At 33.6% G+C, this 19,003-nt stretch overlaps 2 protein-coding genes across 3 annotated transcripts; one reads left to right on the forward strand and one right to left on the reverse strand.

Annotated features, from left to right (window-relative positions):
• Positions 1–6: 6 nt before the first annotated feature.
• On the forward strand, positions 7–10,635 carry LOC118740195 (solute carrier family 26 member 6-like). The gene is made up of 6 exons (XM_036471692.1): positions 7–57; positions 4,703–5,145; positions 5,263–5,860; positions 7,729–8,472; positions 8,529–8,677; positions 9,843–10,635. The coding sequence occupies exons 1-6, from the start codon at positions 7–9 to the stop codon at positions 10,411–10,413; spliced, it is 2,556 nt and encodes an 851-aa protein (XP_036327585.1). The 3' UTR covers positions 10,414–10,635.
• Positions 10,636–12,993: 2,358 nt separating this feature from the next.
• LOC118739438 lies at positions 12,994–14,426 on the reverse strand. Of its 2 annotated transcripts, none has more exons than XR_004993014.1 (3): positions 13,706–14,426; positions 13,351–13,646; positions 12,994–13,272 (listed from the first exon to the last, which is right to left on the reverse strand). XR_004993014.1 is itself a non-coding variant. In XM_036470753.1 (3 exons), the coding sequence occupies exons 1-3, from the start codon at positions 13,727–13,729 to the stop codon at positions 13,260–13,262; spliced, it is 315 nt and encodes a 104-aa protein (XP_036326646.1). In that variant the 5' UTR covers positions 13,730–14,426; the 3' UTR covers positions 12,994–13,259. The 2 variants fall into 2 exon arrangements, 1 of the variants encoding a protein (XP_036326646.1); XM_036470753.1 differs by having other exon boundaries at positions 13,351–13,628.
• Between the last annotated feature and the right edge of the window lie 4,577 nt (positions 14,427–19,003).

A 19,003-nucleotide genomic window follows, 5' to 3' on the forward strand; every position in this document is an offset into this window, starting at 1 on the left:
ACGGTAATGGGAGATTTATTGGAAGTGGAGGGTAAAGCACGCGTATCAAGTATGAGAGTAAGAATACATATATTGTACATCAACGGCTGAGTGGCAGATCGACCTATCTCGGTCGAAAACGCCCTGTCTCAAGAAATGGCTATAAAACGCCTTATTTCAAAATTTGGTTGAAGAACGCCCTATCTCAGCAGCCAATATATTGAATTTACATTGCGATAGGGCGTTCTTCAACCATTTCCTGAGCTGGGACGATGTTCAACAAAATTCTTCTGAAATAGGGCGTCCTTGAAAAATTTGCTGAGATAGGGCCTTCCCAAACCGGCTGCCGTCATATATAGTAAAAATGTATACTTTATTTTTACTTACAAAATATGGTCACCGTATGCATGGTGAATACCTGGTCTATATTTGATATGTCAGGTATAAGAAATCAATCAAATTACTTTTTGGAACTTTTTAGTGAATTGAATTCATTTTCACTTATCCTTAAGTATTTAATATGTACACCATAACCAAAATATTCAAAATACATTCTTTATCTTATGTGCTTATGTATTCGTATCAGCAATATCGACTAAATATATGAATAATTCAACAAATCCCAACATTTTCTATACAAAAGCCAGCAATTGTTTTTAAGCATGGAGAAAACTTTGGACAATCCTGAGCTGTGGGTATGAAAATTATTACACACATTGGATTTGCACATACATGGCTTGTTGCGAAGAACATACAAAAAGGCCATAGTACTTGTAGAATCAGCTAATAAAATTGTTAAAATTTTTTTTTTTTCAGTACTAAGTATCAGAAAATAGAGGAAATTGCTTGAAACGTAAAGCTAAAAAAAAATCACCGAATTTCTTCATTTGCAAGCACATTTCACTTCTACTATCCATATCTACATAACTAAATATAACCGATAATGTCGTAATAGCGAAAGCGACAAAAATAATAAAAGAAATGCAACTTTATCCAAAAAAAAAACACTTGAAAATTTGCAAAAAAAAAAAAAAAAAAAACAACAAGTTATCAGCGGCGAGTTAAGCACCAATGAACTGAGTAATATGTATTGTAGTTCTTACTCAATTCTAGTGCTTACTCAATATACGAGTATGTATGTATGCAGTACGCCACACAATCTTTCCGACTTTTATTCAGCGTTGCCAGAGAAAATTTTCGTTTGAAGCTAAAACGGCCGAAAAAAGAGCTAAAAGGAGCCAAATAAAACTAATAGTAGCTAAAATGAAGAGCTACATATTTTTTTTTTAAGGTTGAGCATTTATTGACGTAATGTTGTTTTTACGTTTTCGGCAATTCTAATAAAACAACAAATTTTATAAGTTTAAGTGCTGAAAAAATAAGGTGCATATATTTCGAATTCGATGCTATGACACTTATAACAGTGAACTAAAATAATTTACAAACTGTAAAAGTCTGTAATTTCAGATATTTGAATTTAATAATTTTTTCGCAAAATTTTTCTGGAATGTAAGGTAAAACAAAATCCGCGCTATCAGAAAAAGGATTTTCTTCGTATTAATTTTTGAATTTTTTAACCTAGATCCAAGAGTTTATGGTGGATACACTGCATGTCGAAATTTTCCATTTTATCAACGCTTTAGTTTCGGCTTATATTTACCAAATACAACTAAAACTTTCTGGAGCTAAAAAAGTGCTAGATAAATTTGAAAATAGCTAAAAAAAGAGCTAGGAGCTAAAACCCAATTTTCGGAGCTAAATAGAAAAATAAAGAGCTAAATCTAGCTCCAAAAGCACCAAAATGGCAATACTGCTTTTATTGGTTGCATTTTGCTCACTTTAAACTCACTTAAACTCATTCTGTTGATAAGCTTCGAGTTTTTTAGTAAATTTTACACTTAAAACCGTGGTGTTGTCTCACCAATTTCACATTCAATATCGTCGGCTACTTCGGTGCTGACCCATGATGATTCGTTAGCGGCGTTGGTGCGGCAAAGTACAACACGGCGTATGCGTTATGTGCCCGTTTGAAGATTTTTTTAGCAGTGATAACGACGAAATAGGCGCACACACACACACACACACACACATATGCACATACATACAAACATAAATATGTAGTAACAATGCAGATGTTGTTATGAAAGTTTAAAATATATTCTAGTTGATTGGTAAAGTTAACAAAAAATCGAAAGCAAAGCATTTTTGCGTAGTAGGAGGAGTCGCTGGTTTGCTTTGTACAGCTTTAAAAGGCCATGCTAAGGTATCTTCAACAAGCAGTCGATAATTTCTGAAGCTTGTGCGTACATAAGAAAAGTTGGCAATAAGTGTGATACTTAATATTCGTAACTAACTACATAGAACGATTTGTTTTTTTTTTACTGTTGAAAGTATTAAAATAATTTTGATAAGCAATAAATATTATTCGTATCATTTAAAAGGAATAAAATATTTACAATAGTTAAATAAATGGTATTTTTAGACCACAAATTATAGTTATTTATTAATGGCAGCACGTTCTTGTAATTTGCATTTATTGCGGTTGTAGGTAGTTGTGAATTGTAAAATAAGATTCTAGTGGAATACAACTGATTTGGCGACTCTCCATGAACTAACGAGGACACGTTATTCGACTTAATTTTGTACTTATCTCATTTGCACATACATACATATATACATATATATATAGTAAGTAAAAGTGTTCTCAATCGTATTTCTAATGTCGTGGAATACATCGTATCTGTGTTACTGCAATAGTGTCATAATCAAAAAAAAAAAAAAATCAAAAACTCGAGAATAACGAGAATGATACTGTAGAAATTTGTGAGTTTTATTGCACATCATAATTTAGCAAAACAAATAAAAATGTAGAGACCTGCAACTGTTATCGGTTCTGGCGCTGCATGCATTTTATAAAATCAATAAAAATAGAATTCCTAGTAATTAGGACCAAATAATTTTGCCTTATTTTTAATTTTAACGCCTATTGCTAGAATTCCTAGTAATTAGGACCAAATAATTTTGCCTTATTTTTAATTTTAACGCCTACCGCTGATAATTTGATGATTTAACGCATTAAAAATTTGAAAAAGTACTTCGGAATTAGTGTCTGAACATAGACTGACGAAATTAATTTTGTTGCTCGAATTACAAATTTGTGGATTCTAATACATTAGTGTGGCTCACAAAAAAAAGTTGCAGGTTTTCCACCGAAACCGTAAAATTTATTATATTTTACATCTCACGACTATTTAAAAGCATCTCCAAAATAAAATTAGTTTTTTTTTGTTATTTATTGCCTTATAACAATTATGTTAAACAATTTTATTGCGCTTGAGGTCGTTTTTTTTAATGAAAAATATTACTTGGCGAACTTAGTTCAGTGGATAAGACCACTGGCTTTGAACGCCGAAGTTGCGAATTCAAATCTCAGTGAACTCGATGCAGAAGTTTGATGAGGAGATGTGGTGATATCCGAAAATAGAATCCAATTTTAACAGTTAAATAATTATAAAAATCATAAACTTTACGGTCCCTGGACTTTTTTTGAAAAAATATTTTTTATTTCCAAAAACTCGATTTTTGTAAGTAGATACATATTTTCAAATCGGTCCAGCTCGCATAAATTTTAATATTTTTCCGAAAGGTCTTAAAATATAATAAATGATTCCGATGAAAAAAAGGTACAAATATTTTATGGAGAGTGACAACGTATGTAGCTTAAAATAAAGTTGTTTGTGTGAGGCTATAAATGGGGAAGAAAATGTGTGGAGCGTATGTGGAAGATATTTGTAAATGGTAATTTTCGAGTAGAATTTGGTTTTAAAGATGTCTTACATTTTATGGTAAGCTTTTTATGCCAAACATTTGTGGATTGCAATGCAAATTTGCAAAAAATGGCCAGTATTTGTGGGAAAAGTCACTTAGATCAATAACCGAAAGAAGATATGTATATTCGTACGTAGGTTAATTTGTAGAAAAAATTTATGTGTAACGTATTTTTTAGTATTTTGAGCTGAAAGCGTTTTTACAGTTGCGAAAGGTGTCTGTGTGTATTGTATCATCATTGTGAAGTTTCGTCTTGCATTCGAGCAGCTCCATATGTATATGTTTTGTAGTATGCAGTACAATTATAGTTTTATGTTCCACAGATAATACCTGATTTATTTTTTATTTTTTTATTTAGACTATGCTTTTATCTCAGCTATAGCCCAAAAATCATAACTGCCTTCCCTCCAACACATTTTATAGGGTTTTATTATTTAGTTCCAACAATAGTTTCAGGGACTTGGAAAAAAATACTTATATTTAACAGCCTCCACAAAGTTGAATATCTTATCTCTGTCCTTGTCACTCTAATCCCTGTCGAACTAAACGTATAGACATATGTATGTACATTATAAAGATAGCAAGTGACCATAAATTTTTACGATCCCTTCACCTGCCAATTAATCTAAATATTTGAACTCACGTCTTGTAGACATTATTATCAGCTGTAAACACATACGTACATACATACATATGTACGTACACCATCTGATTAGTTTGCTATGTGCCGACATACTTATTTTAATATATACTCGTATACATACATACATACATACATACGTACATAATAAACCGCTTTAATCTTACTCCCACAAAGACAACACACAATCACAACTCCAGCTTAATCTGAATTAATGTTCCTTGTTTCTTCTTATTCCATCTTATCATCCACTAGAAACCGATTAATTTTAAAAACGTTCGCAAATTTGCACTCGAACGCTTCAAACGCAGACGTGATCCACACGGCAACGCAACCAGACCACATACATTGCAATTTGAAAGGGAAAGAGTTGTAGCTGGTAGCATTTATGGTGGCATCGGCGGCGGAGCAGGTACTTCGTCAGTTACGTCATTGAGCTCTGGCAGCTATAACGTTAAGCGTTCAGTGTCTGTGGAAACACTCGAATTACCAACGGTAGTAAAAGTTTCAAAGTCAACTGGCACAAAGCCAAAGCGTCCAAAGCGTTTGCGTACGCCACCACTATCATCGATCACACCACGCACGAGCTTACGTCACAATCAGTATAAACAACGACTGCAACATCATCAATACACCGATGTGGTTGTGGATGCGAGCGTATTAAACAGTATGATGGCACAACAGAATGGTGATAATGAGTAAGTTATAGAGCAAAAAAAAAAAGAAGAAAATAATAAAAAATACATTCACCTTACCAAAACCCACTCACCCTATTCCTCTCTCTCTCTCTCTCACCTCATCGATATCTTCTTTAGAACTAAACCTCTCACACAGGCCTACCTCACGGAAAAGCCAAAAGTACAACCAAAATATGATGTTCATCGCGATGTATTATCCCACGAGGTGGTCATCAAACAGACCGGTTATGGCGCACGCGACAAAAGTATCCCATCGGGTATGCGCCGTTCATGGGACAATTGGTCCTTTCTCTCGCTGTTCGCTGGCATAGTGCCTATCGTGCAATGGTTGCCGCGTTACTCATTGCGTCGTGACATGATGGGCGATCTTGTAGCTGGCGTCACAGTGGCCATTATGAATATACCACATGGCATGGCCTATGGTATACTTGCTGGTGTGACACCTGGTTGCGGGTTGGCGTTAGCCATATTCCCGGTATTAGTGTACATGATATTGGGTACCTCGAGACACATATCGATTGGAACTTTTGCTGTGATATCTATGATGACTTTGAAAGTGGTGCAAACATACGCAACGGAGGACCATATGATATTGGCACCAGAAATGGTGCGGAATGGCACAGCGGCGGAGGCGACGGAAGTTGTAAAGGTAGCGGAGATAATAACACCAATAGAGGTGGCAACAGCGCTGGCCTTTTGTACAGGACTTTTGCATGTAAGTGAATAGTGGATAGTATGTATTTAAGGGAACTTTCGATACTCTTAAGAATATTAGATCTGCTTAAAAAGTTGGAGGAAAAAGTAGGAGGGAATTTGTGCTTTTAAGCTGCCAGTTGAAATATTTTTTGCGCTCAGTAACTTACGTTCCACACAATAGTTTCTATCTACATATGTGAATAGGATACATAAGGAGGTAACTTAAGTGGTTAAGTTAAATAGATAAAAGCGTGGAGTGTATTTATAAGTTTACTGTTGCTTTAGCAAATAACTCACACGGGCACAAATGTGCGAAAAGTTAAATTGCCATAACAGCTGTTGTGGAAATGGAAAATACCACAGAAGTTTCAAAAAATGTAGTTATTTACTAAATAATTTTATTCGCCATATAAAATAAATACACATAAAATCATTGTTTAGAGTTGATTTGCTGATTCCGGGCACGAAATGTGGTTTTTCGCATTCCTCACGCTCTGGCACGTGTTGACACATTTTTGACAATTTTGAGAGCGTAACTTATTTTTACGCTCTAATTACCGAGACAGCCCGAAAAGCGCGTGGAACAAAGCTAATACATATGCAAAGGTTATTTTTTAGTTTTTTTTTGAAATTTCAAAATTTGTTTCATTTAATGACTTACGTTCCACAAAATATTTTCTTCTACATATGAAGTGGAAAGACAAAACCGCCGAAAGTGTTTCTAGTTAAATGGGTGAATAGTGTGTATCGTATGTGGAATGTATTTAAAATTAATTAAACTTAAGAAATTGTTAATGCAAAAGCTTTGTACGAAATGGCTACTCAAAACTTACGTTCCGTAAAACACTTTTCAAAGTAAACACACAGAACATATGAAAAAATCATAAACATGAAAAGTAGTTGAGTTAGTGAAATGCGAGGTAGTCTGAAACGTTTGTATGTATGTATATATATATTTAAAATCTGCTGTTTTGGGACAAAATGCATACGCGATAATTTTTCCAATCTCAAAAACTTCAGAGAACTTAAACTTCAAAAAATTCATCACCAAAAACTTTTTTTTAAATACAAGCACAATGTGAAGCAAAACACACATATACCTACATACATACAGCAGCGGTCAAAATAATAATAGTAGCGGTTTTGCAGCCCATTTTATTTTAATGTAAAAAAATGCCAGTTTTAAGTCATTAAGAATTACCGTTGATTTTTTAGAAATTTTTTTGCAGATTGCGTTGCGCATTTCCTTCCATATAAAAATAAATTCTGTTCAAACGTTACATGGAAGAAAATGCTGAACACCCTCAACAAAAAAAAATCTTAAAATTCAACGCTAATTTTTACTGACTTGCACTTCATTATTCTAAAATTGAATGGACTACAAAACTACATACTCGAGAATTTTCTAAAAATTCTGAAAAAAAAGTTTGAAATTTTGATGAAAATTTTTTGAAGTTTTATTAATTTTTGTTAACTTTGTGCAATTTTTGAAATATTTATTTCTGTAGTTTCTGTTATAGATCGAACTATATTTTAAATGAAAATTATTAAAAATCAATAAATAAACAGGAGTTGCAATTAATAGCATTTTCAATTTTGCTACTATTATTTTGACCGCTGCTGTATATGTACATACCGTTACACACAAAACCGTTAGATTACTCACTAAAGGCCAAATATAATTAAAAAAACGACCATATCAATAACTAAATTAGTAGCAGTGTTTATTAAAACTCAGTATTTTCACTCCACTATAAAATCTTAAAAAACCAATTCTCCAGTGTTGTAAACTAATAGTTTCCACCAGTTCCATTTTTACACAAAATCTGCCCATCTTATCTCATTTCAACTATAGTTAACTTCAATTTATCCCTCTCTTTCACACAGCTTGGCATGGGCTTCTTTCGCCTCGGCACATTGGCTGCGCTGCTTAGTGATCCACTGGTTAATGGCTTCACCACCGGCGCTGCTGTGCATGTCATTGTCAGTCAACTGAAGGATGTGCTCGGCGTGCACATACAACGCTACAAGGGTGCCTTCAAAATTGTCTACACCGTTTTCGATCTCTTCAAATCCATACCAAAAACGAATATTATAGCGCTTTCTATTTGCATATGCATTATAATCTTTATGACGATCTGCAATGAGTTCCTCAAACCTTGTCTACGCAAGCGTTGTCGCTTCCCCTTCCCCGGCGAACTGATTTCAGTCATTGGTGGCACTTTGGTGTCACGCCTACTCGATGTGCATGGCAATTATGGTGTGACATTAGTCGGTGATATCCCAAAGGGTTTACCAATGCCCGAACTGCCGCGCTTGGATTTAATACCCATGGTAGCGGTGGATTCAATAGCGATTGCAATTGTTAGTTTCTCGGTGGTTATGTCCATGGGATTGACATTCGCTAAGAAACATTCATATGAGGTGCGTGCCAATCAGGAGCTCTTCGCTTTGGGCATGGCCAATTGTATATCAAGTTGTTTCTCCTGCTATCCATTGGCATGTTCGCTGTCGCGTTCTGTTATACAAGAACAGACAGGTGGTGTGACGCAGCTGGCGTCACTCGTATCTGCGATATTGATTATAATGACATTGCTGTGGATGGGTCCATTCTTTAGCACACTGCCGCGGGTAAGTTATTAGTAAAATATGTAGGAAAATAATTTTTGTTGCATTGTCTGTTTTAGTGCGTGCTCGCTGGCGTGATTATTGTTGCCCTAAAACCGATGTTTATGCAAGCAAAAGAGCTGAAAAACTACTCCAAACAGGGTAAATTGGAGCTTCTTACATGGATTGCGACCTTTGTGTCGGTGGTGTTGATTGACATTGACTATGGGTGAGTATCGGAGAGTTCAATGTTAAAAAATGTCGTGAGATTTGAGAAACTCGATACTAAGTGCAATATTTAAAAGCAATTCAACAAACTTTCCTAAAAATTTTGAGCTTTTTCATTAAATTTATTAGAGATTTTGAGCATGCAGTTATGTAGCCCATAAAATGGAAGTTAAAACATTTTTTTTAAGAAAATTAAAAATTTTGAGTATAAAATTTAGACATTGAAGTAAAACGTAAAATTTTGTATCTATAAGTTCTAATTTATGGAAAAATCTTGAGATACTTTTTTAAATCTTTCAATTCCCTTCAAAAAATATATATCGCTCATTCCGATACGTTGACTGAAACCCAGTTAAAAATTTCAAAATCATATTTTTTTTGTGCTATTTATATAAAAAATAGAAACTCGCGATGAGCGACCTCTAAATCTTAATATAAAAGGCTGCGCTCTTTTCTGGTGCCCCCAATGGCTCCCCAGTACTTCCTGCATTCAGTAAGTATGGCTCTCGAATAAGACCAACTGAGACCATAAAATGATTCCGCTCCTATGAACACAGTTGAAAATCCTTTTCTTTCCTTATTGACTGCGATCCCACAATGATCTGGTACCCACAAAGCTCGGTGCTAGATTTATCATTTTGTAGATGTGTTATAATTTTTTGAGCTTTTCAAGCTTTTTTTGTGTTTTATATCAGTCGCGACCAAAACATATCCCCAGTGACGATCAGAGAGCGTTTTAACCTGTGCGCTATAAAGTCTATGGAAAGCGTTTTGGTATGAATTTATGTCATACCTTATGAATGGAAAGTTTTAAAAAGCTTCCCAGCAGGGTGTGTTTTATACAGATGGACACAGAGTAGAAGCGCCTGCTGGCCGACACTGATTTAAGGCGCTCTCAAAATTATCTCGTTTTAGACCAGAGGTAGCTTCTAAATTGCATACGTATAGATGGACAGTGTACAAAAGATCTCTTGGCAATTTTATTGCTCACATCAGTCGAAACTAAAATCTATTCCGCAACAAGAACCCTTCGAAGCTTTCAGAAAAAGCTCTCTGTGATCTTCACTTTTAGATATCTTAATAAATTATGACTATATCCACCACGTTCATATGCACACATACATACATAAACATAAATTCACTAATTTCTTTCATTATCTTAACAGCCTCCTTATCGGCGTTGTCATCTCACTGTTGGCGCTTTACATCAAAGGACTCAAACCCTACTGTTGCCTGTTGGGTGTAATACCCGAAGCAGCAGCCGTCTATGTCGATCTCAATCATCATCGCAATGCAGTCGAGGTGCCTGAAACGAAAATCTTCCGTTATGTTGGTTCACTAAATTTTGCCAGCAATATGTACTTCCGGCATTCGCTTTACAATGCCATTGGCATGGATACGAAGAAGCTGCAACGTAATAAAAAGGCTGTGAAAGCGAATGGCACAACCACCAACAACACCACCACTGAGAATAGTGAAGCGGGACAATTGAATAGCTTTCGATTTATTGTGCTGGATTTCTCTATGTTGGGGCATGTGGATGTGGCTGGTTGTAAGGCGATAACAGATATAATGAAAGAGCTGAAAGTGTTGGGTGTACGCATGTACATAGCCAGTCCGGCAGATCGTGTCTACGATACGCTAGTACATAGTATGGCGTTAGGTGAAGGGCCATTCGAAATCTTTCCAACACTACACGATGCAGTGGAATATGCCAACGCTTGTCGGGTGGCGTGAGGTAGGTTTAAGGGGGGCAGGGGGTGGTTATTTGAAAACAAAAAGCTTTTAAGCTGCGGCGATTAGTGAACGCACTGTGAAGAAAACTCCAACAAGCTATGTATATACATATTTTGTTGTTAGGTAAAGTTGCATAAAGAAAACTAAAAATTTAGTTATAGTTTATTTAGGAAGCTTTAACAATGAGGGAGTGTTCGAGTTACAAAAAAAAAAATTAAATAAGAACTATAAAACTAACGAGCTAAAGCGCGTGCTTATATTTAGTAAAAGTTTAAAAAATAATAATTTCATATTTTTGTTGGTTCTAACCGAAATCGGTACCACCTAATATATACATACATACATATGTATGTATGTACAACGACGTTAACTAAATATTAAAAAATAATTTGATATGTATGTATACGCAATGATATGAAAATTAGGTGCATATCAAGGGCTTATATTCAATGCCCTCTATCTGCATTTTTAACAAAAACTACTTTGTGATGTTAGAACTCATCTGATACTGATCTGTTATCACTGATGTTAGTTCTGACTTTGCAATTTAATAGTAAATTATTCTGTCAAGCGTTATACAATGTCAGTATTAATATCACCGATGACAGTTAAGTCTTGGGTGGATTTTTACATCAGAATCTAATTTTTGTAAACTTTGCAGATAGAGGGTATTGAATATAAATCCTCGATATATATGTATTTGCTAGTAACATAAGCCAAAGCGAAAGATAAAATAATTATGTACATATCGTCGCCTGAGTAAAAGATTGTCGTATGTTAATTTCGGGAGGTTGTGGGAAATCGCGATTGAAGTTTGGAATACAATTTCTCATAAACGCGAAGATAGATTTTCTCCGAAGTCTCTGAAAATGTTACTAGTTCACAAGATTCTTAAATTATTAATGTTTAAATTTCTAATGTTTACTGTTAATTAGTTTTGAGTTTATGGAAGGATTTTCTTTAGTAAAATTTTGTCGTAAGCGTCATTTGTCCACAATTTAACAGCCACTTTGTATGAAATACGACAAAATGTGATCAAAATTTCTACTAAATTAACGACACTTTTTACTCAATATCTCGGAAACTAAAGGAGATATCCAAAAATGGAGAACGCCATTTTACCGATATTTATTAGTTTAATATGACTGCACCACTAACTCAATTTTTACTAAATTATCGAAAAAATTTTAGTAAATATCTCGGAAACTAAAGGAGACATCTAAAAACTGATAACACCAATCGAAAGACCTTATTTCCAAATATATAACTGCATCTAGAACTAAAAATCGTCAAAATTGCGCGTACGACAATCTTTTACCCAGGCGACGAAATGCTTGTACAATAATATATACATATATGTACATACATATATAAATATTAATAATATTGTTGTATTGTAAATAATATAAAATTACTTGTATAGTAAGTACTTAACATAGCTTAGAATGGAACATATTTGTTAGATTTTTAGAAAACAATGGAGAAGTTGTTACCGAACATCAAGCAAAGTTTTACTGAAAATTAATTTTTTTTTGTTAAAATCCAAAAGTCATGATTAAATTAATTTTAGATACACACAAGTTGCTTATTACTGCATAAGGTACATACAGCACATTCACCCAAAGACTGTATCAACTACTTTGTGTATTTTCGCGTAAGAGAGTACATGTTCTGAAAATTCGCGTTTTTGACTTGTAAATAAGCGATATGTACATACATTAGGGCGGAGTAATTTAGTTTCGAAATATATGGCACATTCGAATTCTACGATCGATTCTAAGCATATGTGACCTGGTCTACGGAAAGGGGGCTTAGGTGTCAAAAAATCAATTTTCACTTTTTGGTTGATTCGGATGGAAGATGAGATGCTTTTTCACGTGGTGAAAAGCAGAAAATCCTAACTTGCTTAGAAGTGTACTAAAAATGTAGAGAAAGAAGAGTAAAAATACGACAAAATATAATTTATTGGTAATGAACAAAATACATTGAATTATAAGCTATAAAGACATGATTATACACTAGAAAAACGTATTATGGGCCAAAAATAATAATGCTGAGTAGTTTATGTATTTTTCTTTGTTGTCGTTTTCCTTGAGATCTTTTTACGTGTTGATCCTGAGGAAGATGGACCTGGTTCCTCGTCTGGTTTGAGAACATCTTCACTAGTTTTTGCCTTCCGTTTCTTCGATCGCAAATCTTTCGGCAATGGAGCCACAATATCTACTTTAGATATATCCGAAACTAAGCTGCGAAGATTGTGATAGATGTACCACTTACGTTCCAAAGATAAACCGGCTGGTTGTATAACTTTCGGCATTTCAGGATCGATAGGTTTTAACAGAAGCTTAAAGACTGCACTTCTTCACTGTCTGCGAATTTCTTTGTTTTTACACAATCTGTAGAGATTATGAAATGATGGAATTGCGTTATTCCAACAACTGACTTGTACAGTGGTTTAAAATAGCTGTCCCATTCATACCAGACGACTTTTTCAGCCGATACAGCTTTATTATAACCCCCAGGTGATGATGCCTCGACACACTGCAGTAAATCTGCATACGTGTCGATGTTACTGACGGCATACTTACTTTTGAAAATACCGAAGTAACGATCAGGCGCGAACTTAGTGTGCCCGGTAAGTAGAAAATTGAATAAAATAGTTTTGTTAAGACCCCGAGCCAAACACCATTGCAGATATGATAGTACAGTGATATTCTTATTCTGCCCAACACAATTGTCACAGAAAAGAACGAGTGTTTCAATGTCTTTATAGTAGGTTTGCAGGTGATAATGCAGGATGCTCACAACACAGTTAGGTCCTTTACCAACGTCATCTTTTTCGTCTATCATGTAATTGTACTGTAAAAAAAAAAATATAAGTAAGATACTGTAAAGGCGAGCAATTTGAGTTCCTATGATTCAGTTTGAAATTCTAACCTGAACTTTTTGTTTTTCGTCTGTAATTCCGAAGACTCCGCACTTCTTGGTTGCTTTGAAGTATGCTGTACCAGGTTGTTGTGGACTGACAGGGTAGTGAACGGTTTGGGTAAAATCAAATGACAGAACGACTGCTGTAGGGTCAGTATTTCTACACCAACTTTGATAATATTCTCGTTGATTTCGGGCTCAGTGGAGGTGATCAAGAAATTGATTAAGCTTCTGTGCGCGTTCAATGTCAGTAACACCTTTGGCTTGCGCAATCGATATTGTGTTTCCTATTAAAAGAAAAAATACTGAATTTAATCTCAACGTTTGATACAACTATAAAATGAGAAAATAATGAGCTACTTACCACGGCAGACATCGCAGAGATCATCCGCTGGTTTCATAACTGTAACATGGGGTATGTATTCGGAACATATCCGTCGAAAACTGCAATTACTCATCTTCAATTCGTCATCACTGAGTGAAGAAATGTATTTTCGATAAATTGAGGACTTCGTCTCGCTGGATGGCAGTTTCATTATCCGAAAATCCTTAAATTTTGGGAGTCGTCCGGGCAGTGGAAGAGCCATTAAATCGGCTATAGACTCGATGAATTTAACAGCTTTTTCGATGTCAGCCGGTTTAAATGACTTTGGATGTGTACTCGGTTTATTTGCCAGTCCGTGTTGGCGCACTGTTACACCCTGTGCGTGAAAATGACGTACTAAATTTTCGTATCGCTTCGTCGTACAGGCATGTACAAAAAGGAAAAACGAACGACAAACAGGTACTCTGTAGAAGGTAAATTGAATTCTATGCCTCATAACTTCTGTATCCTGTCTCTGTCCATATTTCTTCCGCCCAGCAAGCTTTGCGTATACACTTTCTAGCTTTTCGTTACTCATAATTCCAGCTTCGATGTGACTTAGTATCACTAAATCAAGTTCATTTTTCGACATCTCTAAACAATTGTTCCGCGTACTCTCGATCATTTCCCGTGGTATCAGTGTATGGCATTCATTATTACAACAATCTTTTGACAGAAATTTTGTTACCAGCTCCTCCTCCTTTACACCAACAACATACAGGTCCATCTTAACAAAAGTTTGTTCGGTATCATCTTCTGCCTGAGATACACATACTTCGTCTTCATCATCATCGCTCTCTTCATAGTTTTCATCATCGTTTTCATCATCCTTTTCATGGAAATATTGTCCGTATACGGCACTGAACTCCTCATCAACACTCATGTTTCATTTCATGCGAAATGCGAAGACGATAATCAACAGAAACAGTAAACGTCACTTCTTCAGTGTTACTTTTTTAAATGTTCCACACTAGCAACTTACACGATGAACTATAATAATATTCCGACCAACAACAACACTTACTGGACCAACAACAACACTTACTGGACCAGCAACAACACTTACTGGACGTCCGGCGCGGAGAACAATTAACGAGATAATGAGAAACTGACGAAACGAGTTGCTTACTTTTAACAGCTTTTTCACAGAAAACTAGTTTTCGCACGTAAGCTCCCTTTTCGTAGACCAGCTCACATATATGTATGGTGAACAAACTATATTCCAAAAATGACGTTTGACCTTCCCAATTTTTAAAAGAAAAATCAGTGTATTATAATTTTTTCTGAACGAAATTAATCTTTCATTTACTAAATTGTGTTTTCTTCATTCGATATACTGATTTCTCTTTTGAAAATTGGTAGGGTCAAAAGTCATTTTTGGTAACTAGCTTGTTCACCAGTTTTGCTTAGAATTAATCGTAAAATTGTAATTTGCTATACACTTTCGTCGAAAATTTTGCTCCGAACAAATTACTCCGCCATAATTTACATTAGACCGTACCAGAAAAAAAGTTCGCCGTATACCTTCGAATCTAAAATATTTTTGCAAGACAGTTTCGAAAAACAATTTATATATGCATGTATATCTTTTTTGCCGGACCTTTTCTACATATTTCGTCGTAAATTTGGCTTTTGCAGCCGGATCTTAAAATATGATATATCGATGTTTTTGTCTCGAGGAAATATTTTTTTCCGTACCAAAGTTCATTGAGCTCAAGGACCCCATTCTAGTACTTAGCTGCCAGATCTAAGTTCTTATCACTCTAACGTACCACCCTAATATCAGTATATTAAAGACCGGCAAACAAATTTAACTTTTGCTAAGAAAGTAAATCGATTATTCCAGTAGAACTATTTAAAAACAAAAATATGATTGCCGAATCTAGAAATAGCTTTTTCTTTGATTTCAGACCTTGTACTCAGTTTATTCAAATAAAGAAAGATAAAAGGTCTGGAATTCTAAGAAAAAGCAATTGCTTAGTTTTTTATTGATACTTTTGTTTGCACAAATCGAGTAAAATGTCTGAAATTTTAAGAAAAAGTAATTACTTATTTTTATTCATACAGCCCATTGCCTTGCAAAAATGCTTTAAGGCTCGAAAGTAAAGAAATTTTCAAAATGCTTATGAAATTTTTCGGGTTTTCGTAATTTTCAGAATTGAAGGCATCGCCATTTATTTTTCTTTTTTGCAGCAATTTTCATTCTTCTTAGTTTTATTTCCTAAAAAAGACATCATCAAAACAAGGGAATTTCTTTAAATTTGTAAAAGCCCTGAAAACCCAGAAATTGGAGAAACTTTCAAAATTCTTTTGAAATTTTTTCGAGTTTTGGGTTTTTACAATTTTTAGAATTGAAGGCATCGCCAAATCAGTTTTTGTTTTTGTTTTTTTATTATTTAGTAGCAATTTTTATTATTCTATGGTTTTTTCTACAAAAAGACATCTTTAAAAAAATATATATATATATAATAAATAAAACAGCGGAGCTGCTGCATAAACTGCTTCCATATGAAAACCCCCAAGTTTCAGCATCGCTAATTGTTTTACAAAAGAGCTAAATACACGTAAATACATACGATAAATATGTATATTTTGTACAAAGTACATGAACAAACAATGTTGTGCAATAAAACAAAAAAAAATATTAAGCAAATATTTATATACAACTTACATAAGTAGTTAGCCAGTTCAATGCGACTATACAAAATTCAAGTGCCTCTACGAAAGCCATCCATTTGATAAACTGAGGTTATGGAACAGAGGGCACAGAATCACAGAAAAAAAAGATATAAAACCAGATTGCGTAGCCAAAAGGTATCAGTAATAAAATAGTAATATAAGAACATTTTCACAATGAACTTACATAAAATAAAGACTAATAAATTGCAGGAATTGTAAAATTTTTATATAACGAAGATTTGCTAGGTTGGATGTGTTTTTTTTGTCAAAAGTCGCAAAAACTTATTTTAAGAAAAATTTTACAAATACCTAAAAAAATTCTAAATGCAATTAGCATTTTTTTTAATCTAAAGTTATGAAACATTTTTGATAATAGACAACATGATTTTTTTTGTAACTAAAATGGCGACATCTTAAAAAAGCTAAATTTTTTAGCAAAATGAGCAAAACAATTTGAAGATTTTCTTAAAAAGAAGAGTAAAAAAATAACTTGTATGGCATAAAATTACGCATGGCAAATCAAATAAATGTTAAAAATTTTCAATCACCAAATTACAAAAAAAAAAAATTTGTTTAAAAGTGTTTGATAATAAAAAGTGCATTGAAAACCCAGGAAATAAATTTGTACTCTTCATACCCGTACTTAATTTACATTTGTTTATCTTTTTATTAAACGATTTTGCCAACTTTAATACACCTATAACCTCAAAAACCAACACCGAAGGTTAACCCAAAAGCATACACTGTAAGCAGCCAGTGTTCAAAAAGAAGTTTATATAATTTATGTCACTGCATGTCAAGAGTTAAAAGTTAGTATACACCTTGTTATAATATTCCCAATTATTTTCATGAAAGTTGTTTTCCATTAATTTGTCATAAAAATATAGTTCTTTCTATAACATAAACAATATAAATCCTATTTTCACACTTTGTAGTATATAAAATTCACAAGAGTTAAACAACTTTTCAGAATTGTTAACGTCCTCCATAAAAAATCTAAAAAAGCAACGGTAACTTTTAGCGTTTGAGAATTGCACTCTGTTGTACTAAAATTGAATGGGTTATAAAACTGGGAATTCGAAAATTTTATAAAAATTCTGAATAAAAATTTTGAAATATGGATGAAAATATTTCGAATTTTTGTGAATTTTGTAAAAAGTGTGAGACTTTATGGTTTGTGTTATGGAATGAACTATATTTTCATACAAAATTTATGACAAAGTTTGTGCATGAAAATAATTGTGAATACATATTATATTGGAACAAGGTGTATACTAACTTTTGATTCTGACTGTATATATTAAAAATTTACAAAAATGTGTTTTTTTTTTTGTAAAAATAGTCAAGTAAAATTGTTGTACATTAAAATTAAAAATTTCCTTAGTCTTAAGTAGATTGTTATAAATATTGTGAAATAAGTAGACTTTATTATGAAAAATGCTTAATTTCAAAATTAAATTCAACAACGTTGGTTTAGAATATATCGAAGTGCATAATATATTTGTATAAGGAGACGAGCAAACGAAGAACAATTTGTTAATAAAATTTTTGAGCGTTTTTTTACAAAGAAAAGTGGTTTCTATTTAATATTTTCTGTAAAAAAAAGTTGTATTTAGAACAGAAATGATCAAAATGGCACTTAGCTGCTACTTGGGCGTAATAGTTTTCCCCCACCATTCTAACCTAGAACAGAAATGGGTATATTGGAAACATTTATTCCATGGTGTTAAGTTTTAAAAAATATATATTTTTTAAACAAAAAAGCTAATCACCTTAAAATATTAACGGGTATCATAAAAACTTGGCAAAATTAATATAGCATATACTACTACTTAATATAGAAAGACCCTAACTCATTTTCTTGTCAAAATATTTTAAAAATATTTACTAAATCATAAAATTAGTTACATTCCTAAATAAAAACAGCCTTTTAAAGAAACTCGCAGCAAAAGGACTTGATTTTGTAGGCAGTTTTTTCACCACTTCGTAAAGAAACAAACATTTTAGATAGGGCCTTTCTATATTAAGCTAACGATATGAAACTGCTGACTTCAAATACTAGTGGACTATGACTTTCCGATAAAAAAGAAAAAATTTGAATGCATAAAAAATTAGCTCCACGACAGTCGGTTCTACCTAATCGGAACGACCCAGACCTATGTATATCTGGCCAAGGACTGTCACTACAAAAACTTTTTGGAAAATTGTCTACATATGTATATGCATATTCTAACCGAGTAATATTTTGTATGTACATACATATGTGCATTTAGTTAATTACTAGCTTCAAATTAACGCGTCCTCAATAAAAATCCATATCATTTGACCTTAAACTAAATAAACTTTAAAAGCAAAAATGTTCACTAGTGACGACATACATACTAGCCAGTTAACGCCATCGAAACAATAAATTAACAAACAATAATACAAAAAATAAAATAAAACAAATACAAACGTACTTAACGAAACAGTGACATCGTAAAAATATTTGGTTTGGCTAAAACCTTAAGTGGAATGCAATGCGCTAATTGCTTTGTTTGTATGCCAGTGGAGGTGGCTCACAGGTAGCCGGTGTGTTGTTTGGGTTTTACAGATATATGTATGTACATACATATATGT

This window comes from Rhagoletis pomonella, unplaced genomic scaffold (assembly GCF_013731165.1).
Source record: "Rhagoletis pomonella isolate Grant_MI unplaced genomic scaffold, Rhpom_1.0 Rhpom_scaffold_00005, whole genome shotgun sequence".
NCBI classification, from domain to species: Eukaryota; Metazoa; Arthropoda; class Insecta; order Diptera; family Tephritidae; genus Rhagoletis; species Rhagoletis pomonella.